Genomic DNA, 27189 nt, shown 5'->3' with positions numbered 1-27189 from the left:
GAGTCTCCACTTCCCTCCAGTGGTCACAAGGAAGAATTGCAACAGCTGCAGTCACTCTCCTCTGTGTGTTCACATCCTAAAGCTATAAGAGCCAGAGAGCAAGAATAATGGTTGCACTTAGTAAGCTTCTTGTAAGGCACATACCTGCATGCACGTCTGGAAGTGCACATATGATATATAAAGCAATATACCTATGCAAGCTGATTGGAAATGATATCATAATTGATTGTAATTACAATTTGTCCTCATTGTACCTTGTTGTCTGATTGTCTTGCCTTCTCAGGATCATTATACGATATAACAATATAAGACAATAAGTCTATAGAGAGAATTATCCATTTCTATTTTATTAATCAATAAATTAATAGTGTAAGTTATACAAGGCACTTCATACAAAAGCATCCAAGCAAGTCATGTTCCAAGTATATTTGATATAAAACAGAATATATAGGATAAATACATGTCCTAAAAATAAGTTTGTTATCAGAGAAATGTGTTAGACTGCATGTCACCTTCCCAAGGTTACTCTATGCCAAAGGGCATAGCGTAATTTAGGTAACATATATTATTTTTGAGATAGCCATTAATAACATTTATCAAAAATATTTCACAGACCAATGTATATTTAGTGTGGGAAAAACTAAAAAACATTTATTTTCTAGTGACGTTTGGTTCTGAGCGAACAGCGAAGACTACGCCTCCCACAATGCAACGCGTATTCAACATGGCGTCTCACAGAACTGCTTGACTTCTGGCTACAAGACCAAAACAAAGCTGAAGCTAAACAAGACGGTGTAGTGAGTTTATAATAATATAACAGACAGGAGGATGAAACTGTTGCTGAATGTATTAAAACGAATACACAAACCAGCCGTTTACAGCAGTCAGCCCCGCTGCCGGAGCTCGTCTGCCCGCAGCGGCCTGCTGCCTCTCCGGAATGAGGCTCTCATCGTCGGGTCAAACCCGGAGCTGGTGCAGAGACTCGGCACACAGGTGGAGGTGAGGACGGGCTTCATCACTGAGGAGGAAGAGGGGGCTTTCATGCAAGAGCTGGAGCTAGGCCTGAAGAAGAAACGCTACGAATTTGACCATTGGGACGATGTAAGTACTGTTCAGAAGTACAGGGATAATAGTTGAGAAGGGTATACACACATTTCACGTTTGGTTATTCAAAGTGCATAAGAGTTGCAACGCACACCTGTTACATATTTACGATAAATGAAGCTCAATTAATAACGTGATGAAGGCTACCGTCTGACATTTTAGAAGCTATCAAGAAGATAAAGGACCACTTCATCACTGTTGCAGCCTTCTCTCATAGCTATCCAAATATAGACCTTCTCTTGAATCTGTCAGTAACTATATAACATTAAAAACATTTTTATTTTAGCCAAATCCTACACCTGTTATTTGTATTTTCCTGTTTCCGGTTATAGTTTTTGGTTATGCAAATCTCTTAATAATAACCCCACTCTACTGTTCTGGCCTACATTTGCAGCAATAACAATTAGTAACTATCTACATTAAAACAAGTGCAACACAAGCCTGCAATAGACACATAGTTTCACATTAAAACACATCTAATAACTTTGTATGCAAATGTTTCCAGTGACCAACAGCACCAATTGTTTCAACAAGCACAGGCTGTTGAATTATTTTTGCTCATTATTTCAACAGTTTTGCCATTCACTTACTGCTAACTTAAAGCACCAATGTATTTTAAATGACGGTGAAATTGTAATTTCTGCTGTGTTCACTTCACCTCATTCAGGCTATTCACGGGTACCGAGAGACTGAGCGAGTGATGTGGGGGGAAAGGTGTGAGGAGGTCTTGAGTCGTGTTCGATCTGTTTTTCCCGAGGGAAGTCCTCTCCTCGGGCCGGTGCACATTCTGGATCTGGACAAGACTGGCTACATCAAGCCTCACATTGACAGTGTCAAGGTTTGTCTTGTTTTTTCTCTGCATTCAGACAAAGAAAACAATCACACATGCTCTAACATTTACAATACCATCAGCACTGTAACAAGTTTGATACAACCTTTTGTGTTGGCGCCGCTGTTACCCCATCAGATGTGGTCTTACTGTCGTTCTCTCTGTCTTTTTCAGTTCTGCGGCAGCACCATTGCTGGGTTGAGTCTCCTGTCAGACAGCATCATGCGCTTAGTGAAGGAGGATGATGCCGAAGAATGGCTGGACCTGCTGCTGCCTCGATTCTCCCTCTACATACTGAGGTCTAGCATGTGGTCTACGTATATTGTCATGGAGTTATGTCCTATAGTTGTTAAATCCTTGACTCTGAAAGCACTGTTATTTGTTTCACGCTGCTCTCCTTTCTCCCATACAGGGACCAGGCCAGATATAACTTCACTCACCAGATCCTGAAAGACGAGGAGTCTGTTTTTAACGGACAGAGAGTGCCTCGGCTGCGTCGAATCTCCGCCATCTGTCGGAACCTTCCGGGTTAACAACCACTTCCTCTCAGCTTGGAAATGAACAATACATAACATAAATAAAGAATGATGTCACTGATCACCATTAAGATCTAAAAATATATACCATAAATTACCAAGTTTTGTTTGGTTAATATATTGATATGATATGCATCTATGGTGAAGTGTCCGGGACATTTATTGCAGTTGAGACACTCTCCATATTGTACAATTGAGAAATATTTATTGGATTGAGTCACCGTACAAGAGTACTTAAATGAACCAGCATACTAGCAGTGGTGTTTCACAGCGAGTTCACCTGCGCCACATTGGCTGTCGTTTGAAAACACACTCAATAACCACTCAATTAAATGTATGAAATAATTGTTTATATGTTGTTGATTCTCCATAAGATGGCGGGTTGGCTTCTGTGATTATTCAGGTTTTTATGCAGGTGTTCCTCCACTTATGTACAATACAAACTCTTGTGACTAATTGCCAAATAAATGTAAAGTGAACTTGGATTTTTTTCATTCCTGTTTTCTTTTAGTTCGTCGAAGCTGTGGACATTTTTTATACACACTCCCAGCATGCTCACATATGTATTTAAGCAGGACAAAGTTATCTCTTGACTGCAACTATTATTTCAACTTCATTCCATCACACCTTTTTAAGTACCTCATCATTTAATTTTGAGTGCACCATATACAGTGTATGTGTGCATATTTACATGTGTAAAGTTATGTCTAAAATACATGATGGCCATTAGATGGTAGCAACTCACCTTCTGCATGAATCACAAAGCAGACCATGCTATAGGAGGAGTCTCACAGCCTCACAACCAAAACCTGTTCATTGTTTCAAAGTGAAGGGGGGGGTCAGGTTAAAACAACAGGACACAAAAGGTCCATGTACTTGTTAGACAGGACTGCCTATAGCAATGCCAACACTTACTTCTGCTCTCTAAATCAGGTAAGGACTTTTATGTTATTCAGCTCAGAATTGTTCTCCTTTTTGTAAAAAATTGGTTCATCTGCTTTTATGAGAGCACATGAATGGAGACTATTCATGTCTATCAGATTTAAAGTAATGCAATGGGGGAAATGTTTGTTTTTATTGGTGTTATTTTCTCTTAGCACAGCTCTAGAAGATGGGGTCAGAGATCAAAGTGGTGCCAATGCGTGTCCTGGTGACGGGTGGATCTGGGTTGGTGGGCAAAGCCATTGAGCATGTGGTGCAGGAGGAAGGTGGGAAACTGGAGGGAGAGGAATGGATCTTCCTCTCCTCTAAAGATGCTGATCTTGTGTAAGTTGTCTCAATCATACTCTTCTGTCCGACTGTCCCTACAAACAAATTTGACTATGATTGATTATTGATGAGTTCCAACATTGACATTATAGTGCAGGAAAACAAACAGGCACTTCATGAATTGTGGGTTTTTCCAATGGCTATCCGATTCTAAATACATGTGGTGTTAAAACAGAGATGTTGGGCAGACCAGGGCTGTGTTTGAGAAGTATCGTCCAACTCATGTCATCCACTTGGCTGCCAAAGTGGGAGGACTCTATCTGCACATGAAGGAGAACCTGCACTTTTTGGTGAGATAGAGCATGATCTACCACAGAAAATCTATTGTAAAAGTGGAGTCTGAGGATGAATATCTACATTGTCTTTTAAATGTAATGGCTAATAGTCTGACACCTTCACAGAGGGACAACATCAAAATCAATGACAACGTGCTACAAACAGCCCACGAGATGGGCGTCACCAAAATGGTGTCTTGCCTGTCCAGTTGCATCTTCCCTGACAAGACAACATACCCCATCGATGAGACTATGGTATACTTTATTTTTTATTTAGACCGTTGTTTAATTACATGGAGATTTGTTTGGATTAAATTGACTTTTGTAAGGAAAATATATATTTTAAAAAGTAGTAAATACACATTTTAATGATTACGGTATATATAATGACATAATTATCTGGCATTAATGGGCTGATTTCAAATCAATTAATCCCATTATTAAAGGTCCCCTATTATACTGTTTTTCATCAATATATTATAGGTCTCAGATATATACAAAACATGTCTCTGAAGTGTTTGGCTCCAAATACCAAACAGATCATTGCAGCATCCCATAAACCCCTCTGTTTCAGCCCTGTTTCAAAAGTGCTGATTCTCTGTGTGTTACTTTATGGCGCGTTTCCACTACAGCCCGCAGCCCGGTTTAAGAGGGCTGTGACGTCAGCGGCCCGTCTTTGGTTGCGTTTCCACTTGGCCTAGTACCGGCCGGCGGGTCCTAATTCACAGTTTTTCTGGCCTCATAAAATCGTGGGGCCAGGGCCAGAGACAACGAGGCTGAGTATGCTAAACTAGAGAGAGCGTCGCTGGCAAGGGGGCAACAACTACAACAAGATGGACATATTTGACCGTGATTTAATTGTAATACATGTTTCAAAATGATGCCGAAGTAACAACATACTGATACCGGTTAGTAAAAACCATGAATTAATGCTTTGTCAAGTCTGCAGACAGACGGCAGGCGAAAAACCTTTTAAAATGCTTGTTTTCTAAATGGAGATTGGCTAAGCTAACGCAGTATATGCCCCGACCGTCCACACTCACAACAACGGCCTATACAGACATAAATAAAGCAGCGACTGTATTCACCATGACACAGGCAGTCTGTGGTTTGTACTTGTTTAACTTTTGTCTAGTTTCTGAACATATATGAGGAGCTGTGAGCTCTGAGTGCTAACAGCTAACGGCTGTGTTGTTTTTCTGGGGTCCTCTGAAGATCACGTCACGGCTCCGCCTACACTGCGTTACTATAGATACTGCCCCAGTTTCTAAACTGTAATGGAAATGCGCCATAAAGTGAGCCAGTCCTAACGAGGCCCAGCCATACCGAGCGGGGCCGAGCGAGGCCGTGTAGTGGAAACGCGACATTAGATGAAAATAAGGAGCCACTCCCCACGCCCCTCTGAGAGATATTTGGTTAAAAAGAACACAATGGTGCTCTAGGAGGAGATTCAGGTGATAAGGTGGGGGGGGGGGTTACCTTGGTTGGTGATTGGCTAATGGTTACACAAGCCCAAAAAACATTCTGACATCACAAAGTGGCCAAAATCTGATCAGCTCATGTTCAGACAGGTTTTTATATAAATGGATCAGGACCAAAAGTGAGAGAATCTTTTTTCCTGAAACTGTCAGAATCTCTTTACACAGAGGGGACACATGTTGATGTATAAAAGACATGAAAAAGTGGATTTTGCATAATAGGTGACCTTTAATGCCACTAAATGATGACAGGGTACATGTTGCTACAGAGCAATGAAGTGCAATTATTCTTATTTTAGCAAAAGGCATTGCTTTAACTCTGTCTGTATTGTAATGCCCCTCTCTCATAGATACACAACGGACCACCACATGACTCCAATTTTGGATACTCGCATGCCAAAAGGTTGATTGATGTTCAGAACAGGTATGCAGATTTGAGGTGCAAACAGGGGTGTGGTGTAGAAACAAGGGTGCATCTGACATGCATTCATCCTCTACAAAGAAATGTGGGGTCAGCACCCGGTCAGACAGGTAGCTTCTAATTTGTCTTTTGTAGCTCTTATTTAACTTGTGGCTTTGCCTATATGTCTGAACACAATCCACTGCTCTGTGACAGCATCCATAGTTGATTGTTATCTACTGATACAGGTGTTTTCAGTTCAATTTGTGAATGTCGCAAAGCACAATGGGCTCTGTGAGGGATCAAGTTTCTAGTTAAGGATGTCATGACACAACAAATAAATGTTGTTTACTGTTGGTGGTGGGGAGTTAAAAGAGGAATATAAATGCCTGCAGAAAAAGTGATCATCTGTGTCTTACTCCGTCTCATTACTCTGTGTGTGTGTGTGTCTGTGTGTGTGTCTGTGTGTTGACAGGGCGTACTATCAGCAGTACGGTCATCGTTACACAGCGGTCATCCCCACCAATGTGTTTGGCCCCTATGACAACTTCAGCATAGAGAACGGTCACGTGCTGTCGGCACTGGTTAACAAGACGCACACAGCCAAAAGTGATTAACGCTGACACACTAATGCACCTTGATTTCCAAACTGACGCAGTCAAATCACATATACAGAAACAGACAATAACTATGTAATAAAGACTATTTTCCCTCTCACAGAAGAAGGAAGTCCTGTTAACGTTTGTGGCTCTGGAGCTCCGAGGAGACAGTTCATCTACTCTCTGGTACGAGTCATCAATATAGTCCTTATTATTGGCATGTGGTTGTATACCATTACTTTGTATACTGTTTTTATTTTTGGCCAAAGGAATCTCTGGCTATTAAGAGGAAATAAGTATGACAAACATTCTTAAATGGTCTGCGTTTACTCTCAGGATTTGGGTCGTCTAATCGTTTGGGTCCTGAGAGAATATGAGGAAATTGACCCCATTATCCTCTCTGGTGAGTACACTGCTCTGCTCACCTGTAGCACTCATTAAAATGTGCTTCTGGGTATTTTTCCGATTGTTTAATATGACAAAAACAACTGGGGGGAGTTCTTTCTAAAAACAAATGTCTTTTGATATACATTTTACTGTGGATTTCTTTTCAGTGGGTGAAGAGGAGGAAATCTCAATCAAAGAGGCTGAGGACTTGATCGCAAAGGCTCTGGATTTTACAGGAAAAATACAAGTATCCTTTTATACTTTCCAAATGATGTTACACAGTGTGCACAGACCGGTTTATCACTTTGAGATGCTTATTGGTTTACTGACCCTGAGATATACAGAACAGATCAACACTAAACTGTTAACCTTATTTCCTATTAGGGATGCACAATATGGGTATTTTTTTTTGCTGATACCTACAATCTATTATTAAGTTGAACACAAGAAAGAAACATAATTATTCATAACATTTTCTTTTAGTGACGCCTAATCTAGAGCAACCACTTCCAAGGGAGATTTTCTCAGACACCTTAACCGCTAACATCAGTTTGACACCACCATGTCTGATGGCCAGATGAAGAAGACCGCCAGCAATGCTAAGCTAAGACGCTACCGCCCCAACTTCACCTTCACACCTCTGAATGAAGGTCAGCTTCACCTTTTTAAAAGTGATACTGTGAATTACTTCATTTGATCAAATAGGGCTGTGTACATGATAGCACAAAGGCAGCACACCAAACTGAGTGCCTTTGGTTTTGCCTTGAGGCGAGGCTAGTCTGTACTTCCTCCTGTACTACATACAAATGAAGCTCAGCGCATGTTCTTTCAGGAAGACTGGTATACATTCACTCCGCACCTGCTTATAATCAGCTCATCACAGGCTTCCTGCTAACCTATTACATTCACCTCAATCTCAGCAGCCAATCATCGTGCTGCAGCCAAACTTTAAAATGGTTCTCCTCTCTCCTGCAGTCAGCTGTGATTTCAGGTTTCATGCTGCCGACCACCTCCTCCCCATCCACCTCCTTTCATCACATCCAGTGCCAGGAGAGCTAATCCAAAGACCTCATCACATCCCCTCATCAAATCCAGATATTCAGCATCATCACCAGTGTCTAGACCCCGGGGGGGGGGGGGGGTTCCCTATGCTCACGGCTGCATCCCCCCTTTAGATATAGGATTTCAGGATCGGGGTCTAATCGCCAAAGACTTAACATTTATCATATGGCATGTGTCAATACATGTTCTTTAAACAAAATGAAGTCTCTCCTGATTGAAATAAGAGCTTTGAATGAACATTTGCATGCACTCTCAGCATTCTGAAGTTTTTTCTCTTCCCCAAGCTATCAAGATGACCTGCGACTGGTTCGTGGCCAACTATGACATTGCCCGGACATGAAGGGACCATCACCGAGCTGAAAATGATCACTATTCTATTGTAAAGCAAGTTTCTTTAAATACATGATTGTTTGTAAAGTTCTACATTAAACAACGCTGAACATATTCTCTAGTGTCCTGGAGCCTCTTCAACTTTGAATCTCAAAAAGGAACAGGGTTTTATCTAAACTTTTCTTGAAAACACGAATGAAACTGATTTGAAAAGGGCAATAATAAATATAAGAAACATAGGACTTAAACAGTCCCAGGAGTAAGCCCTCACTCCCTTATATGCAAATATGGGATGCTTTGCAAAACAAATCACAAACGACTGAATTGGACACCATCCCTCTAAAACTATGATGAAGATAAGTATATGAGGCGTATGGGAATAAAAGTAAAGCCTTACACAGCGGCTGATTTTTCAAATTTTATTGGGAAAATTCTACCTAAGAAAAACAATACTTTTTCTTTAATCCAGTAGGCTCACCACAGAAACTATAGAAATTCAGTTGTTTTCAGTCAACAATAACACAGTTTCCATTATTTACTGTTAGATTTCAGTGCAAGAAAAACTAAATCAAGACACGGACACAAAGCCTCTCTTCCACAGATCGTACTTTTCTGACTGAAGAGGTTAATTCCCCCCACCCCCCCCCTCCCTTTTCCATCCCCCTGCCGCTTAATACCTTTCTTCCATCGCTTATTCGGTTAGGTAGAAATGCATTTTGTCGTTCACGTTCTTGCGCTCGGGATTGAGGCGCTTCAGGATCTGAGCCAGCACGTTGACCGTCTGCTCGCTGCTCAAACCCGTGCGCTTGGTCTGGAACTTCTTCAGCAGGTCTTTGGTGGTCATCGGTTTACGGATCAGGTAGCGCCGCACCGCCTCCTCTGTTAGCTGCACGTCACTGTTGAGGAGACGGAGAGAAAAGAACATCGTTTTTATCCCGTTCACAAAAGTTACATATTTAAAAAAAAAACGTTTTAAATCTCAGCTAAAAACTCACCTCTTTGCACTGGCTTGTAATATTAGCATTTTGATATTTGTATGTGTTTTCATATGTCTCAAGTTATTGTGCTTTTTATCTCGTTTTTAATTATTGTTCTATTATTTTACGCCTATTGTGCTATTTTATATGTGTTCCCTGTACATCACTTTGGTCAACTGAGGTTGTTTTAAATGTGCTTTATAAATGAATAAAGATTGAGATTGAGATGAAATATGGCAGCAGAAGCTTAGCTTTTAAGGACATGGCTTGGGAACCGGATGGTCACTGGTTCAAGTCTCCATGCACACATTCTTTCTGTAAATATGGAACGATGTCTGAATACAGAGTCTTCAATCTTCTTAAATGTGATCTAGACCTGAGGCTTCAATTCTAATAAACTGAATAGCTTTGAGATTGGGAATGACAGACTAGGAAGTTATTTACATTACATACATATTACATTTGACTTGCATTGTAATCGGAGAAAAGTGAAATGCCTAAAAAGGGGCAGGTAAAATAAGATGTTCTTCTCCCTGCTACTTTCCACCATGCGCTATAAAAAGTGTACATGTTTTGTAAAGTGTACATGTTTTGTAAAGTGTACATGTTTTGTTAAGTGTACATGTTTTGTAAAGTGTACATGTTTTGTAAAGTGTACATGTTTTGTTAAGTGTACATGTTTTGTTAAGTGTACATGTTTTGTTTTAAAATAACTGCCATGTGTGGAATAAACAAAATAATAATAAAAAAATGGTCTGACTGGTTATAGTGAAGTACCTTGAGCTAGGAGTAGATTTCCCAGGCGGGGGTTGAGGCGTACTCTTCCCAGAGGGGACGGGGCTCTGACTGCTGGGCTCCATCTTCAGCCTCTTGGCAGCAGGTGAGTCCGTGCTGGGGCCCGGAGGCGGTCTCTTACCTGCAAGGAATAGAGATTTTAGATGGAATGGAAGAACGAGAGCTTTCATAGTTATATGTCAAGTGTCTTATTTAGTTATAATGAATGTGTGTGTATGATCCAGGACCTTGCTCCAGCTTGCTGGCAGCAGCTCGGAGTGTGTTGGAGGTGGCGGCGGAGTCTATGGACGGGGTCCCGGGGCGACTGCCGGCCTTTGAGCTTCCTGCAGAGCCGCGTCCTCCGCGCTTTGGAGGCGTGCGCTTTTTCTGAGAAAGGAAAAGAAAGTCAGAAACACTTGATTTATCCCGGGGGGAAACTGGGTTTTGTCACAATAAATAAGTATGAAACAATATATATAGTAGTGCAACAATAATGAATAAGTTATAGATTACAATAAAAAAAAAGACAGTATGAAAACAATACACATCATTTCATGCATATCGACCTTTTAAATGAGTAAGTACACACTCTGCTGACGTTCATAATTACCATAATGGAAAATATTCACACACACACACACACACTAATCACCATGAACAGAGCTGAGGCCGTCTCTCCCTCGATGTCGCTGTCGTCTGAGGTTTCTGACTCGCCGCTGCTGTCTGTGACACAGAACCACAGAGACCATCATTTGATTCGACCTTCCTCAAGCAGAACAGATTGTGTATGCATTGTGTCCGACCCAGTGTTAATTTTGGCAGCTGTTTTTGATTTAGTCTTAGTCTTAGTCTTTAGACGAAAATGGTTATTAGTTTTAGTCACATTTTAGTCATTTCTATCCTTCATAGTTTTAGTCTAGTTTTAGTCGACGAAAACTCAAAACGTTTTAGTCTACTTTTAGTCGATGAAAAATTACATTTTAGTCAACTTTTAGTCAAAATGTTTTCTCTCTTTAAACCAATTCAGTTAGGCAAATACAGGTATCTGACATTGTAATCAAGGTGACCGCATCAAGTGTTGAAATTCGTAAAGCAACATTTCACTCTCTTAACACTTTACTTGTGTAATATCTAGGGATGGGTATCATTAAGGTTTTCTACGGTACTACTAGTCTTATCAATACTGCTTATCGATCCGGTACTTTAACGGTATTCTTGTATTTACTTTTTGTTATTTTTTAAAGGAAAAAACTAACAAATTGTTAACCGAATTAATTGCTTTATTTAAATGTGAAATAAATGAAATATATATAATTATGTTAAAATATTGTACTGTACTTGAGTAAAATGTTGAGGTACTTGTACTTTACTGGAGTATTTAAATGTTTTGCTACTGTGTACTTCTACTCCACTACAGTTCATAGTTAAATGGTGCACTTCTACTCCACTACATGTATTTAATACCTTTAGTTACTTTACAGATGTGGATGAATGATGTGAAATATAATCAAGTGTTAAATCAGACTTTAGTTCCACCTGGAGTAAATTCACAAGCTACCCTGCAGTATACAAAGTCATTCAAACTAGCTGCACCTTTACTAGCTTTGAGAACACTTTAATGATCAATCATTATAAAATATATCATATTATTCTGAAATGGACCAATCTGCACAATGACTACTTTTACTGTTGCTACTTTAAATATATTTTGATGAGAATACTTTGACTTGAGGAACTCTTCCTACACTATGGTATTTTTTTACTTAGCTACAAGATCTGAGTACTTCTCCCACCTCTGCACACCTGATGTGATAACGTTACTCGTAATTGGGGCAACAGAGCTACGAGTTAAGGAAGTCGAAAATTGTGCATTTCTCCGACTGAATATGACGCCTTTTGGCCGGCTGTTTGGACAGACTACTCTACTCGTGTCAACGCGCTAACGCGAAAACATGGCAAACGAGCTTTGTCCACATCGAGTCTTGTAGAGTGTCTCTATACTCTCTGAACGCTCGGTCCCCGGCAGATCTCTGCCGCTGCAGCGTGTCTGTTAGGCCCCGCCCCCCGCACACACAGAGAGAGGGAGATCGCTCTTCTGGAGTGAAGAGAGCGGAAATAATGATATTGCAAGTTAGAAATGTAAGATGCATTTTGACAGACAAGACGGACACTTGGGGGGAAATACCCTGCATTTTGAATGTCCGATAGTCCACCATTAACACCTTAGTCCCGTCTCGTCTCGTCAACGAAAACTAAATATACATTTCGTCAAATTTTCGTTATCAAGAATCTAATTTTAGCTCGTCATCGTCTCAGTCATGTAAAAAAGGTCGTTGACGAACATTTTTCGTCATAGTTTTCGTTACGAGTTCTGTACCTTTTTTCTTCTTCTTTTCTGCTGGAGCTGGCGTTTTTGTCTTCGCCTCTTCTTCTTCTTCCTCCTCTTTCGTTTCCTCTTCGTTCTGTTTCTCCTCCTCACTCTCTTCCTCACTTTCAGACGCCTCGTCTATTCCTGTAAAAGGAGAACAAATATTGGATATAGAACAAGTTATTTACTAAATCATTCATTCAGTGTAGCAGTTAGGCCATAAACATGGAAATACAGTCAAAGTGGGACCTTTGGGGTGGTCCTCTCCTTTGCTCATCTTCCCCTTCTCTGGCTCCTCGTCTGAACTGCAGTAGGAAAACAGAGTTTCAAACTATTCAAAGAAGAAATACAACAAGCAAAAACGGTTTTTGTATAGTGTGGGGTGTCTGACCTGCTCTCATCTGACATGTAATCCACCTCTAGACCCTCGTTGTCTCCGTCATCACTGTCCTCCAAGGCCTCTTTGTCACTGCTCTTCTTCTTCTTCTTCTTCCCTTTTCCTTTCCCTGTTTCTTTCTTCTTCTTTGGTTTGCTCTCTCCATCTGTTCAATGAAAAGGGGAGGAGAAAAAAAAAAAGGAAAATCACGTGATGACAGGGAGTAAAAATGTGGATAAGTATGTCAGAACTTGAGATGATTGATTACTTACCATCCCCGTTACTGCTGTTACTGTCGCTGCTGCTCATCTCCAGGTCTTCTTCCAGGTCGGTAATGCGCAGATCGCCCCCTCTCCCTCCCTTCTTTTTCTTCTTCCCACCCTTCTCGTTCTCATCGTCGTCATCATCGCAGCCGCGCTCCTGCTCCCGGAAACGTCTCTGAAGCATGATGCTGAAGTGATTCACCACCTTGTTTCGTCTGTAAAACGAAGATAATGTCTGATATGAAATGTTTGTACTTATAGTTTGCTTTTCCTTTACTGCAAACAAAACATCCCTCCCTGTTCCTCCACCCCCCTCTCACCTGCCCCACTCCTCCTCCGCCTCCTCAGCAGTGAGCGTTCGGTGCTTGGCCTGTGGTACAAAGTTGTACCAGCCGTTGACGGGGAAGGCCTCAAACGCCCCATCGGGACACTGTGTGAAGATGTAGTAGGACGCGTTTTCTGTAACACTACCCTTCTTTAGACCTTTGAACCTGGACACAGACAGAGGGAGAGAAGTGCTGTAATCCAAACAGGAAGGGTTCCCCAACAGACCTGCATATACACACTCGTGGAGACCCTTTGGTAAAGACTTGAAGATTGCTCTACTTCAGCACAACCCGACAAACTTAAAGGGGACCTATCATGCAAAATGCACTTTTGTACGTATTTAATACATGAATATGTGTCCCCGGTGTTCCAGGGAACTCACCAAGTGTCAGAAAACACAACCCTCTCTATTTTCCTCCATACCCAAATCTCTAAAAAAGGGCCTGCAACGGATCTGATCAAAACTGATCCGTATTTGAACACTGTCCTGACGTCAGGACGGTGGCGCAAGGGGGGTTAATACTTTCGCAAGGCACTGCATTGTGAGCTGGCTGTTTAAACTGAATAGAACACATGCAAGAACTTTTCAAAATGACAAGTGGATGGCTGAAAGATACATGTATAAAGTAACTAATATGAAAACATATAAATTACATCACAAATATGTAGGTGTTCCCTCCAGACGTATACATGTTAAAAAGTACGATGCTGAAGATACATCAGCGTCTATCTCCTCACCTCTTGCCGGCCTTGCCATTGACCTTGAGAATCCAGGGCTGGTCCTCCACTTTGAACTCACGCTTCACAATGCCATACTTCTTCCGCCGTGATTCCTCGCGCTGCTTTTTGCCAAACTCACTGCCAGCCGCGCCATCCACCGACTCTTCTTCCCCATATATCCGCCGAGCACTCATGTCTCTTTCCATACGAGCCTGGCAAAGGAGAGGTAGGGAGAATTGCAAAACTGAACAATGGACCACGTGGCTGCTAATTAAAAGGCGAATATTATTATTTATGCACTGGTTAATTTTAAGAGTTTGGGCTTCTTCCTTACATAACATTTCTTTCAGACTAGTCGAAACATTTACAATACAATTTCTTTTTGTTCATTTCAGTTTGGTTCTTATCTTCTGTAGATTTATCGTAAATGCACCTAAAGAAAACGTTACTTAATGATTCATTCGTGTATTTAAACTTAATATGGAAAGGAAACTTGCAGTCCAAAAAGTAATAATTGCTTTAACGTAAGCACGCAGCTAGGGATGGTGACACAGGGAGAATAAAGTGTATCACATATTTCCCCACTCACCTGCAGTGTCATGCTAAATGTACCTTCAGTAGCATTTAAATAGACCAAACTCTCCAATCAATATTTTAAAAAGTGTATTTCTGAAATATCTCAATCTTTATTGATTTAACTCTCAAAGACATTGGAAAAATTATATTGACAGTATTGATATGATGATATGAACACAGTGAGATAAATCCCCTTATTAAAACACGTTACATTGAGCATGGCTTTATCCCATGTTCATATTGCTGTATTCTTTATCTCCTCCTACACTCTTTGTGTCGTTTCTCTCTTTCAGTATTGACTCATGCCCCACCACACAGGAAATGTCTGTCACATGAAAATACACTGACATGAAACCCACCTGTGTCCAGGCAGAACAGTTGACCTTGTCTCCTGAATTGAAACCCATAATGCTGTACTTCTTGTTGGTGTTTCTAGGAGACAAACAGAATACAGAAATAAATGTATTGTCTGATCATAACCAATTCCATGCACGAACCACTACATAAAACAGAAAAACAACTCAGTCCAATAAATCCATATTGATTTATAAACATATATAACAGCATCTGGCGGATAGGGCTTTTATTTAATTGAACGTCTGCAAAACACCAATAACAAAAAGAAATGTAATCATTTTAACACACACAAAGTGGTGATATGTGTACAAGGCTTGTGCGGACATTTTTCTTGGGATATTTGCATGGTACTCACTTTGGGACTCGCACTGTGTATTCTGTGGACGGGGAACTGCTGCTCCCCTGTAAGACAAACAAAGGCTTTATCTTTCCATATGTGATGCCATTTAAATGACATGCAGCACCAAAACAGACCACCTCCTATTTTGAACATAAATGAAAAATAAAATGCTGTATTCATGATAAGTTTAAGGGCATCAAAAAATGTGGTAATGGAGGCGTGTGTTTTTCCTTCTGCTTCTGTTTTATGTGGAAGTGTTTGCATATCATTTCGCACATGTTGAGTTTTAATGAGTGCTTTTATCCAATTGCGACCATGGCCAGGTTGTACAATACATGTTTGATCTGAATGGGACTTTTTGGTTAAATAAAATAATATAAATATATAGGTGAAGGCCACTTACTTGTAGCTGCATGACTGTTAACTTGTCATAAGATTACATCACTGCACAAGCAGACTTCATTAACAGGGGCAAAAGAGACATTTTGTATTTTGTTGTTGAAAGTCAAAAGAGTGAAAACTTACCAGTGAAGTCATGGTTGGTCGTCTCTGTGGATAAACTAACACATCAACAGTTGGCCAGTGGGTTCACTGTGATAACAGGAAAAATGGGTTAATAAAGGCTTTGTTTCCACACAGCGGTTTGATGTGACTTTAAAACACGTTACATATAAATCAAAAGTAAAGTGGCCCTAGTATTCATCCATGTGTTATTGGTAAGTGGCAATGTATCCAAAGCAGCTGTGCATAGTAATGTATGTAGCTAAAGCAGTGTCTGTTAGAAATAGTAACACTTAGCAAGCTGACAAAGACTTGTTATATTTAGCTTTAATCGACTGTAGCAATAGTTCATGTGCACATAAAACACTGGTCCCATGTCCATGAGAGTTACATACTGTTAAATTACGAATACAATTGTCAGTGAGCGTAAAATTAAGCTTGATAACGTCTCTGAGCGGTTTATGAACCGTGGATGGTAGCATTTGATGCTAACATCAACAGTATCAACACGCATAGCAACCCGTTTCATTATAGTCCTGCTAACCGTTACTAGGTTACAGCCAAATCAAATGGCGTTCGTGTAAAATGAAGGGACGCAAAAATGCAAACCTTAGGGTGCTCACATATAGAAAAAAAGTTTAACAGCATTAAGAATATTTGCATCTGAATTACCGGTTTGCGTTGATTACTCCCCTCTGAAATCGTTCCGTTCATATAAAGCGTCGACAGGAAACATTAGACTACTCATATGGTTCCTAGCAGTCCGGAGCGGGATTGGGTGTGTAATGTTCTTCTTCAGGCTAGTTTTACTATTCCACATAACCACACTGCTACTATGGCTCGATTCATAATATTATACATATTTCGTTTCTGAAATAATTACACCATAGTCGTTACTATCTCAGTGGTATTTAAAAGTAACAGAGTAGCATCGAGTTATGGCTCTTGCAATGCCAGTGTTCAAAGCCATCCGGAGGGCAGACTCCGTATCAATCATTATTAATTATTATAACTAAATCTCTGTCCACATTATAATTTATCTTGTTAACGGACGTGAACTTTGTGTTGTTACCTTATTTCTAGTGGCGTACAGATCTAGTTCACCAAGTTGACCACACGAGGGCAGAACACTCTTGACAACAAATACTGACAGGTTGATTATGGCAAAACTAAATAGAAGTAGTAGGAACGTTACTTTGTATATTTGCTTTGGCACACAGGGCCATATTTGGAGGCAAACGAAACCACTTTTAGACAGTCTTGCATACTAGCAAATAATACTTTCTGTTAAATGTCTTATGATGCTTCAACTTTTTATTCAAATCAGCCCCCTTATTGGCCAATTGCAACAAGCCTTCTCATTTGCCCATTTAAACAAGTCACATGATTGGCCCAATTAAAACAAGCCTTCTAATTAGCCCATCGGGACGAACCCTCTTATTGGCTTACTGAAAAAGCCCTCTGATTAGCACATTGAAACGAGCTCTCTGATTGGCCAATTGAAACGACTATCACCCCTTGCTGCTAAATAAATACTAACCAACTGTGCAATATGTGCTATATGTGCAATATGTATATATATATATATATATATATATATATATATATATATGCCGTTAATAACTGTGTAATATATACCTAGCTGCTAAATCCTTAGAACTGTTACAATATGTGTATTTTGTAAATTGTGTAACTTGCTGCTGTTAAATACCATCCATCTATGTGCAATATGTGCTATGCCTATATGTGCAATATATATATATATATATATATATATATATATATATATATATATATATATATATATATATATGCCGTTAATAACTGTGTAATATATACCTGGCTGCTAAATCCTAAGAACTGTTACAGGACGTGCATTTTGAAAATTATGTAACTTTTTATTTTTTATTATATTTTTTATTATATCATAACTTAGTACTTTAATGTATGTAACAACATTAAGCTGTCTGTGGCTCTTTTTCTGCTGTAACTACGTACATTTCCCCTCCGTGGGACTAATAAAGGTATTCTGATTCTGATTCTGACTAATCTGAGTGGCCAATTAAACAATCCCTCTGATTGGTCCATATAAACATGCCCCTGTTTGCTGCTGATGCTGGCTTCCTTAAAATATTATTACTCTGTGAAATATGGAACATGTTCACTCTTAATTTAAAAATGTTTTCACCATTGTGCTACTAAGCATATGGTGAATTATTATTAATTAGTGAGTCTTGTTATTGTGTTGCTGCGTGCCTTTAAGAGCTCTCCTTGTGTCTTGGTGGAAGCTGTTACACTTGAGCTTTTCCAATTTGCATTGGCTTTTGCATTGGTATCGGACCCTGTGAAAACAGTGTTTGGGTGCTGTGCAAATTTCCAAAATGTACTTACAGTATACAAAGATTAGAAACTAGTGATTGATGTTTTGTGGAGTCGGATCTGTCACGATGAAGTGCTGTGCCTTTTCACTTCTCCTCGGTGAGTTAAATCATGTTTCATATTGTTAATAATGTGTGACAATTAACTAAGATTTACATTAAATAAGTAATAATGAGAATCTATTATTTTCACTGAGTATAAACCTGCTAAGGCTGCACAATTATTTTTACATTTGTGTCTGGATTTCAATATGCAACCAGAGAAACATACAATTTGGATACGTTTGTTTGATTTTTCCTTTCAACCAACTGCAATTATTTACAAATAAAACAATAATACTGTACATTTTTGTCAATCTAGTGTATTGTTATAACAGAGGCTGATGTAATTTTTGTTCAGTTTTTTACATGCATAACTATTTCATGATTGAGTTAATTATATGATACTTTTATATATTAAATCTCACACAAATGTAAATAATGTAAAGACTTTCTAAGAAGTAATTCAAACAATACTTTATGTCTTTTTGCTTTAAAGGTTCTCTTTTCATCCTCGGCAATTGTACTTTTACAGCTGGTAAGAATGATGTTCAATTTTAAACATCAGATATAAAGACTTTGTTATAGATGAAATACTGCACATTTGTGTTATATACTATTGATATACATTTTGCTGTTTCATGCAGGTTCTTGTGATGGATACACAAACATAACTGAAACATGGCGCAACTACTTATTTGAATCAACTACCTTTCCCGGGTACCCACAGAATGATACAGCTCTTACTGGGAGATGGTGGCGCTTCACTGGAATCGGTGGAGACCAAGTCATTAAAACCTGCACTCCAGAACCTCGCGCTGGTTTCACTTTCGCCATTTTTATTGACTATGCATATCCCATAACTGTAACAACTCCAGCAGACGGGGTCGCGTATGAATCAGTTTTGGAATTTTGTACTCGTGATGCTATTAGCATGAGCATAACCATCTGTCCTGAAGGATTCTACATATATAAACCAATAGCTAATCCAGTCACCCCTTTTGCAGGTTATGCAACCTGTAAGTAATGATGATAACTCATCTTCATCCTTGCCTTTATATTTGGGTGAAGACATGTCCTGTATGCTGCTAACTGTAGTTAAAGAATACCTAATTAAATCTTGGTGTGTGTGTGTGTTTGTGTGTGTGTGTGTGTGTGTGTGTGGTATATCTTTTTTAGATCATTCTGAGTGTATCTTGGATTCCTGTGGACCACAAGCTGAGTGCGCATATACTGGAGGGTGCGTCTGTGTTGCTGGGTATGAAATCCCCCCTGGACACCTCCCCACACCAGATTCATATGGTTGTGCTGGTAAGTAGATTTATCAAATCTAAAATGCACTTAATCACAGTGTGATTTATTATGGCTATAACTATCTCTTTGCATTTTGTTTTGATGAAAGTTCATTAAGATGTTTCATATAAACTTACAGTCTGCATTCCGTGAGCATGTAATATATTTCCCAATTTTAACTCCTGATTTCTCTTGTCAGATAGTGATGAGTGCCTGAAGACTTCAGACATGTGTGGTTCTTACTCAAATTGTACCAACACCATAGGGTCATACACATGTACCTGTTGGGTTGGATACATTGCAACAAACAGAACATCACCACCTTCAGGGACCAACCAATGCACAGGTGTCAATTAAAAAATGTGTCCCTGTCAGTAATGAGATGCAATGACATTACATTTTTCAGGCTGATATACAAACATGGATTACAGTTGCTTGTTCTGCTTTATAGATTATGACGAGTGTTGCGATGAAATCTGTGGACCGGGTGCCTGTACCAACAACGTGGGAAGTTATGCGTGTGAATGCGATGATGGTTACAAGCTTGTAACTGAAGCAACACGTGATTGCCAAGGTCAGTGTTAAATGTAATGAATCCAGAAAATGTGTAAAAAAAATATAATACCACCAACAAAAAGAACATAATTAAATTGATTGCAATGCACCTCTTGAACTAAGATGCTCACCTCAACAGTAGTTAGTGTTTACTGGATTCAAGAACAAGACTCTTGTACCTGATTTCACTCCAGCCCTCACCATCACCAGATAGGCTACGCTGTTTTTAAAGTAAAACATGGTTCATACTTATGAACTTTGAGTTATGTACTTCTTTGTTAAAACCCCTTTTCAGTGCTTTTATTTTGTAATGAAATCACTTTATTCCCATTCATTTTTTGTATTTTCACAATTTAACGCTTACTGTGTTAACCATTGCTTCCTCAGATATTGATGAGTGTTTAAACATCACCATCTGTGGTCCTGAATCTATTTGCATTAACATTCCCGGAGCTTATACCTGTAAATGTCAAGTGGGGTACGCACCGACTGACCCAGCTGCAGAACCCAGCTTGACCAACATCTGTATCGGTATTTGAATTTATGTTTTTCAAGATCTAAAAGCAGATGGAAAATTGCAACTCAATTGTCCCATACAAAGCTGACTGGATTATTGTTTCATTTGTGTGTTGTTTGACTGGCAGATGTTGTTGAGTGTGCCAAAGTTCCCCCGATCTGTGGTCCCTATTCCAACTGCTCAAACGCCATCGGTTCTTACTTCTGCGATTGCTTCCATGGTTTTCGACTCAATAAGCTAGCTGTGATTGCCAGCTATAATAACCCATGCACAGGTGTGTGCACACATCACTTTAAGTCTGATTTTGTTATCATATATCTTTACTATTAAGTGTCTAACTGTGTTTTCTCTCTCCAACAACAGATATAGATGAGTGCTATGAGAACCCTGGTATATGTGGTAAAGACACTGTGTGCACTAATGTACTAGGGACCTTTTATTGTTCTTGTCCTGATGGATTATTCCCTTCAACCGGAATTGTTTGGACAGTCGGATTCACATATTGTCAAAGTGAGCTGAGGATTCATCGATTTACAGTATTAACAGCACACTAACAAATCCTGATGTGCTTAATTACTGATCGTTTGTCTCGTTTCGTTCAACAGCTATTGAGAGCTTTTTAGAAGAAATAAAACCCCCAGAGGTAAATATCGCCAACAAAGTGGCACTGTCTTCTTACTTGTGTCGTAGGATTTTGTTAAAATGTAATTGAAATTGCAGATGCCAAATGTGAAAACCAAATATGCCAAACTATTTCAATGTTTGAATACACTTAAAAACCCATTGAAGCGTTTTTGAATGTGAGGTGACATTTGTGTATTTTCTGTAGGGACAAACAAAAGAGAGAGCTTTTCTTGGCAACATGGACGACCAGTTGAAAGAACATGTAGGCGACTTTTTACCACCGGCGGTAAGTAAAAACAAGAGTGCTGGTACTTTCCAAGAAAGCCTTGAAAATGTACTTTTATGATAGATAATTCGCTTTACAATATTAACGCATAGAAGGTTATGTTATTAGTCCTACAAATAACGATTAAGAATTTAGCTATTTATGTGATTCTACCATTGTGCATGGCTCTGAAGTGAGATGCACATGGATGACACTGCATCTTTATTTTCCTTCCTTTTTTGTGTGCTTTCTCTACAGACTGTGACAAACAGCTTCGCAGCATCCATGGTATTTCTGCTAACAATTGTGCAGCTATATGAGGCTTTAATCCTACTCTCAGTTAGCATTATCAGGCAGGCGAGTTATTGAAATATTTATGTATTATTTTTGCAGGAAGTGTCAGGTGTTGGACCACGTGTTAAGTCAAGCAGGTTAAGGAGGTCAAGCAAGGTGAGTAGCGCAGGAGACGGCAAGACTGGCAGTGTGATCCTGGGCATCTCAGACCGTTTAATAGCGGCGATGGTGCAGCCAGTGGTGAACCAAACCAAGACTAATGTGAAGACTGAAACAGTGGGTAAGGAATGTTAATCTTAGTTAAGATATTTACTGTCGTCTATATTAACTGGGTGGATATCAAATCAAATCAAATTCTAAAGACTAACCTGTGTGTTAGAATTAAGTGTAGAAAGTATCGGGCCTGGAGTCCACGATGCAGGGATTAGTTCTCTCTCAGCCAACAATAACACCATGGAGATCAACCTGGAAGATCTGGCCAACAACAACAATGGTGAGAAAAAATCATGTCATTAAATAGTTGATACAAATAATACAAGGCAAGGCAAGGCCATTTTATTCATAAAGCACCTTTCAACACAAAGTAATTCAAAGTGCTTTACAAAAATGAAAGACATTAAGAGCATTAAGAAATAGTGCAGTGGAAACACATTATAAAATGGCACCAAAAAAAAAGAAGATAATCAAATTAACATGAATAACACAGGTATAAAATACAAGGTCATTTTGTCCTTGTATAAAAACGCACAGATAACTTATCTTTAGTCTGCCATATGTATGTTTTAATTCTGCATGCATTAGTTAGATTCATTTTTAAGTCGACCTGACACAGTATATAAACTGAAGAAAATCTGTGTTAGCTTACCCATGGGAAAAAAGACATTCAGAGCTGTTGGAAAATGGCTAACAATTATTAATGTAAATTATGTGAAATGGGCTAAAACATGCACAAAATAAAAAAATATGTTGTATTTTAAGTGAACCCCTTCACTTTGTGGCCACTCCCAGGTTCTGCATCAGTTGCCTTCATGACATTAAATGGGATGGAGAGTCTTCTTAGCCATCAATACTTTAAAACAGAGAACCAGACAGAGATGTACTCGGATGTCATGACTGCCATCTTAACGTCAATGAACAACACCAACCTCACCGAGCCTGTCAACTTCACCATCCAACATAAGAAGGTGATTCCCAATTGATCCATCCACCTGCCTTTTAAGATAAGATACAACATGATATCTTTCAACATATCTTAAAATCTTTCACTGGTTTCATCAGACAGCACCTGAAAATGGTTTGATGACCTGTGTCTACTGGGAGGAGAAAACAGAGGAGATAGGGGAAGACACGATGAGTTGGTCAGTGGACGGCTGTTGGGTTGCATACACCAATGAAAACTACACGGTGTGCAGCTGCTCCCACCTATCCACATTCGCCCTCATCATGCAGATTGGGGATGTATGTCAGGTTTTTTTGTGTATGGTCAAATATTGTTGCCAATGTCAAAATCCTAATAGATTTTTTTCATCATGCAGATTGGGGAGGTATTAAAGGTCCCCTATTATACTGTTTTTTATAAATATATAATAGGTCTCAGATATATACAAAACATGTCTCTGAAGTGTTTGGCTTGAAATATCCAACAGATCACCCACTGTAGCATCCCATAATCCCCTCTGTTTCAGCCCTGTTTCAAAAGTGCTGATTCTCTGTCTGTTACTTTAGATGAAAATAAGGAGCCACTCCCCACGCCCCTCTGAGAGATATTTGGTTAAAAAGAACACAATGGTGCTCTAGGAGGAGATTCAGGTGATAAGGTGGAGGGGGGGTTACCTTGGTTGGTTATTGGCTAATGGTTACACAAGCCAAAAAATCGTTATGACATCATAAAGTGTCAGAAATCTGATCAGCTCATTTTCAGACAGGTTTTTATATAAATGGATCAGGACAAAAAGTGAGAGAATCTTTTTTCCTGAAACTTTCAGAATCTCTTTCCACAGAGGGGACACATGTTGATGTAGAAAAGACATGAAAAAGTGGATCCTGTTGTCTTTATTATTTTGCATAATAGGTGACCTTTAATGATTGGTGTGTGGGGGTACATTTGCTAATACAGGTTCCCCCTCATAAGGCCAGTTTGATCACAGTATGCGTTTGCCTGTGTGTTGTGTCTTTTCAGCCGGCACCACCAAATCCTTTCTTAGAGTGGCTAAACAGAATCTGCGTGATTGTCGGATTATTCTTCTTTGGTTTGGCCATCTTCACTTTCCTCCTGTGTAGCTGGAACCCCAAGATCAACAACACCGCCCGTCTTAACCTCTGCATCTGCCTCTTCTTCTCCCATCTGCTGCTGCTGTGGAATGACAAATATACTGATGAAGAGGTACAGTAAGACAAAATGCAATCGATTTTGTTTTAAAGTGGCCCTATTATGCTAATTTTCAGGTTCATATTTGTATTTTGTGCCTCTACTGTGACAAGTGTACATGCTTTACTGTAGAGAAAATGCTTTATTTGTCTCATACTGCCTGTGCCTGCAGCACCTCATTTCACCCTCTGTCTGAAACCAGAGCCCAATCTGCTCTGATTGGTTAGCTGGCCCGGTCTGGTGTGATTGGTCAACCGCTTAGAGATGTCCTGCCCCTTAGTTAATAATGTACAAAATGTGTGAACATTGGGATTTTAGCCTATGCAGACTATTATCATGGACAAAAACCTTTATAACACACTACAGGAAAGAAAAAACCCTCCCAAAAATAATAGAAACTCTTTATTAAAAAAATACTTGATAAGGTCTTTCAGACATGTATTACCTGAACCCTCCTTTGCTGAGGTCAATTTCACTTTGTTTTCACGGTACTACTTGTGTCTCCACAGCTGGCCTGCACCGTCATGGCGGGGCTCCTGCACTTCTTAATTGTAGCAGGTTTTGTGTGGATGCTGCTGGAGGCACTACAGCTTCACCTGTTGGTGCGGAGACTCACCAAGGTGCAGGTCATCCAGAGAGATGGCCTCCCCAAGCCAATTCTCTTTGTGATTGGCTACGGTGTTCCCTTTGTGATTGTGGGTGTTTCAGCAGTGATATATTCAGACGGATATGGTGCAACTGCGGCAGAAGTGTGAGTGAGACAAACAGTAATGAATACATTCATATTCTCCCGTAGGACAACATCTATGTTGCATGGATTGTTTGTTTGATTCTGTTTCAGGTGCTGGCTCTCTAGGACGCGCAATTTCAACTGGGCTTTAACAGGCCCTGTGATCCTTATCCTTGCAGTGAGTATCCCCTCATAGTTGTAAGTTGTAAGTTATAATTGTTGATGGGGAGCCACAAAATGAAATGTCCCTGGAACATGCAGTGATTAGCCAGAAATCTGACAGTGAAAAGGTTAAGCAGTGGTAGTCTATAAAGAGTAGTCTTTTCCAGCTGTGGACTCATCTTTTTTTTCTTGAAGCTCAATTGGATATTGTTCCTTGCTACTCTATGGAGTCTGAGACCCACCCTGGTCAACATGAAGAGCGGTGTTTCTCAGTCTAAAGACACCACGTATGTACAGTGTATATGTTCTAGGTTGGCTTTGCATAGATATGAAAGATAAAAACAAGTTAGTTGAAGGTGACAATTCGTATATATTGTAATTACAGTATAACCATATATGACAGTATATAAATAATGTCCATTTGAATGTTTTTCATAGTCTTATGCAGATTAACAATTGAATATTCTATCCTTAATGTATTTATACTTTGTTATGTAAAGTTGGCCAAATGATAGAGGAAGTGGCAATGTAAAAAGTGTTAAAAATTCAGTTTCCACAATTCTTAACATGAAAGCTCATTCAATTCTCATTGTTTGTTTGTAGGCTGATTCTGTTCAAGATTGTGGCCCAGTTTGTCATACTGGGCTGTACCTGGATTCTGGGCCTGTACCAGTCCAACCTCTTCTTCCAGGTCCTCTTCATCATGCTTAACTCCCAGCAGGGCACCTTCCTCTTCGTTGTCCACTGCCTGCTCAACAAGGAGGTACGCTCTTTATGCAGATGACTCTGATACCATTTTCATTTGGTAGTGCACTACTACTAACAATGAAGGCAATACAAACAGCCATATTTCTTTTTGGTAGCAATAACGCTTAACAAGTTGTATTTCATTGTGTTTTCTAGGTTAGAGATGAATACATTAAATGGCTGACCTGTTCTTTCAATAAGGAAAAACAAGGATCTGTGGTAAGTTTGAATAACACAACAACAATGCATGATACTACTTTAACAAAATGAAACGTTTGTATTTCTTTTAGTCAGTGGTGAAATGCATTAAGGTACATTTATTCAAGTACTGTACTTCAGTACAACTTTGAGGTACTTTACCTGAGTATTTTCATGCTACTTTATACTTTTACTCCACTACATTTTGGAATCCAATATTGTACTTTTTACTCCACTGCAATTATCTTAAGTTACTTTACAGATTTTGTTTAATATACAATAATAGGTTAGGATATTCAGCAGCAGAAAAAATGTGACTTTTCTTGAGTAAAATAACTTCTTCCACCACTGATTTAAGTATACCTTTTTTTCTTTTTGAGGTGTCTTTGTAGCTATTAAATGACTATCAAAATTAAAAATGCAAAAATATAGTGTGATAAAGTGACAAAACAATTCTAAACAATGTCCTAAATGAACCTAGGTTTTACTGCATACTGTGAATCTATGTAAGACATTTTTCAAAAAGTCTTGTATTTCGATCTGTATAAAGATTTATGTCAAATGTCCTGCAATGTTTAGCATTTATTGAATGATCTTTTTTTACAGAGAGATGTACCATCAGTCTCCGAGGACTTTGACAAGGCTGAAGATTAAACAAGCTAATGGTGATGGAGTGAGAATGACAAAGAAGAAATGGAAGACAGAGAGAAGAAATGCAAGCCTTACCCACTCTGAACCATTAGTAATTAATTATGTTTTATTGTTGTAATCATTGTTGTGGTAGGGCATGAAAGTCATCAAATGTATATATGCTTGTGTGTGTCTGCCTCAGCTGTATCTACTTGTATTCATAACACAAAAGGCAATATATTTTAACAAAATCTGAAAACAATGATGTTGTCATCATGGCAATTATTTTCCTCTGCTTAAAAAATATGTTTCTGTTTAGTAATATTGTATAGGCAAACATGTATAATAGCTGTAGCAACTTTGTAATATAAAAGCTAATACAATCTGATTTCAATCACTCAATTGTGAAGTGAACAGCTGCATGTTTGTGACAAGGCTCATAGCTATTTATTTTTGACAAAACGTACATGCTTTTAGTAGCATTAGTGTAGAGAAGTTGCTGTTGTTTGAAACGTTTCCTTAGTGGGTGTTCTGGTTGCTG

At 39.3% G+C, this 27189-nt stretch overlaps 4 protein-coding genes across 4 annotated transcripts; 3 read left to right on the top strand and 1 right to left on the bottom strand.

The window, feature by feature from the left end:
* The first annotated feature begins 708 nt into the window (after positions 1–708).
* On the top strand, positions 709–2954 carry alkbh7 (alkB homolog 7). The gene is made up of 4 exons (XM_034143385.1): positions 709–1101; positions 1772–1942; positions 2108–2232; positions 2346–2954. The coding sequence occupies exons 1-4, from the start codon at positions 829–831 to the stop codon at positions 2464–2466; spliced, it is 690 nt and encodes a 229-aa protein (XP_033999276.1). The 5' UTR covers positions 709–828; the 3' UTR covers positions 2467–2954.
* Positions 2955–3373: 419 nt separating this feature from the next.
* Positions 3374–8279, top strand: LOC117492948 (GDP-L-fucose synthase-like). Its single transcript, XM_034143383.1, has 11 exons — positions 3374–3402; positions 3567–3735; positions 3914–4028; positions 4140–4268; positions 5842–5915; positions 6367–6500; positions 6612–6676; positions 6827–6893; positions 7045–7124; positions 7428–7527; positions 8224–8279. Exons 2-11 carry the CDS (start codon positions 3581–3583, stop codon positions 8277–8279), a joined length of 975 nt encoding a protein of 324 aa, XP_033999274.1. The 5' UTR covers positions 3374–3402; positions 3567–3580.
* A 640-nt stretch (positions 8280–8919) lies between these two features.
* gtf2f1 (general transcription factor IIF, polypeptide 1) lies at positions 8920–16565 on the bottom strand. Its single transcript, XM_034143369.1, has 14 exons — positions 16521–16565; positions 15873–15938; positions 15363–15409; positions 15010–15082; positions 14093–14286; positions 13348–13518; positions 13037–13242; positions 12780–12930; positions 12638–12693; positions 12398–12532; positions 10673–10743; positions 10269–10407; positions 10024–10162; positions 8920–9165 (listed from the first exon to the last, which is right to left on the bottom strand). Exons 2-14 carry the CDS (start codon positions 15882–15884, stop codon positions 8961–8963), a joined length of 1599 nt encoding a protein of 532 aa, XP_033999260.1. The 5' UTR covers positions 15885–15938; positions 16521–16565; the 3' UTR covers positions 8920–8960.
* Positions 16566–19199: 2634 nt separating this feature from the next.
* LOC117492932 (adhesion G protein-coupled receptor E2-like) lies at positions 19200–26706 on the top strand. Its single transcript, XM_034143361.1, has 21 exons — positions 19200–19284; positions 19445–19576; positions 19758–19904; positions 20010–20132; positions 20501–20644; positions 20758–20904; positions 20994–21140; positions 21236–21273; positions 21460–21540; positions 21778–21807; positions 21913–22093; positions 22193–22306; positions 22822–22997; positions 23092–23271; positions 23993–24196; positions 24691–24932; positions 25023–25089; positions 25269–25360; positions 25677–25836; positions 25977–26039; positions 26625–26706. Exons 1-21 carry the CDS (start codon positions 19200–19202, stop codon positions 26670–26672), a joined length of 2601 nt encoding a protein of 866 aa, XP_033999252.1. The 3' UTR covers positions 26673–26706.
* The last annotated feature ends 483 nt before the right edge of the window (positions 26707–27189 follow it).

This window comes from Trematomus bernacchii, unplaced genomic scaffold (assembly GCF_902827165.1).
Source record: "Trematomus bernacchii unplaced genomic scaffold, fTreBer1.1, whole genome shotgun sequence".
NCBI classification, from domain to species: domain Eukaryota; kingdom Metazoa; phylum Chordata; class Actinopteri; order Perciformes; family Nototheniidae; genus Trematomus; species Trematomus bernacchii.
This window is presented reverse-complemented; position numbering and strand designations above follow the sequence as displayed.

Excerpts from the sequence above, each read along its gene's own strand:
- alkbh7 (XM_034143385.1), top strand. The coding sequence starts at position 829 with ATGAAACTGTTGCTGAATGTATTAAAACGAATACACAAACCAGCCGTT. Across the intron at positions 1,102-1,771 it reads AATTTGACCATTGGGACGAT|GCTATTCACGGGTACCGAGA; the intron begins GTAAGTACTGTT and ends CACCTCATTCAG. Across the intron at positions 2,233-2,345 it reads TTCTCCCTCTACATACTGAG|GGACCAGGCCAGATATAACT; the intron begins GTCTAGCATGTG and ends TCTCCCATACAG.
- LOC117492948 (XM_034143383.1), top strand. The coding sequence starts at position 3,581 with ATGGGGTCAGAGATCAAAGTGGTGCCAATGCGTGTCCTGGTGACGGGT. Across the intron at positions 6,501-6,611 it reads CAAGACGCACACAGCCAAAA|AAGAAGGAAGTCCTGTTAAC; the intron begins GTGATTAACGCT and ends TCCCTCTCACAG. Across the intron at positions 6,894-7,044 it reads TGACCCCATTATCCTCTCTG|TGGGTGAAGAGGAGGAAATC; the intron begins GTGAGTACACTG and ends ATTTCTTTTCAG.
- gtf2f1 (XM_034143369.1), bottom strand. Across the intron at positions 14,287-15,009 it reads ACTGTTCTGCCTGGACACAG|GCTCGTATGGAAAGAGACAT; the intron begins GTGGGTTTCATG and ends CTCCTTTGCCAG. Across the intron at positions 13,243-13,347 it reads GCGGAGGAGGAGTGGGGCAG|ACGAAACAAGGTGGTGAATC; the intron begins GTGAGAGGGGGG and ends TTCGTTTTACAG.
- LOC117492932 (XM_034143361.1), top strand. The coding sequence starts at position 19,200 with ATGAGCATAACCATCTGTCCTGAAGGATTCTACATATATAAACCAATA. Across the intron at positions 21,541-21,777 it reads GCGACTTTTTACCACCGGCG|ACTGTGACAAACAGCTTCGC; the intron begins GTAAGTAAAAAC and ends CTTTCTCTACAG. Across the intron at positions 24,197-24,690 it reads ACAAATATACTGATGAAGAG|CTGGCCTGCACCGTCATGGC; the intron begins GTACAGTAAGAC and ends GTGTCTCCACAG.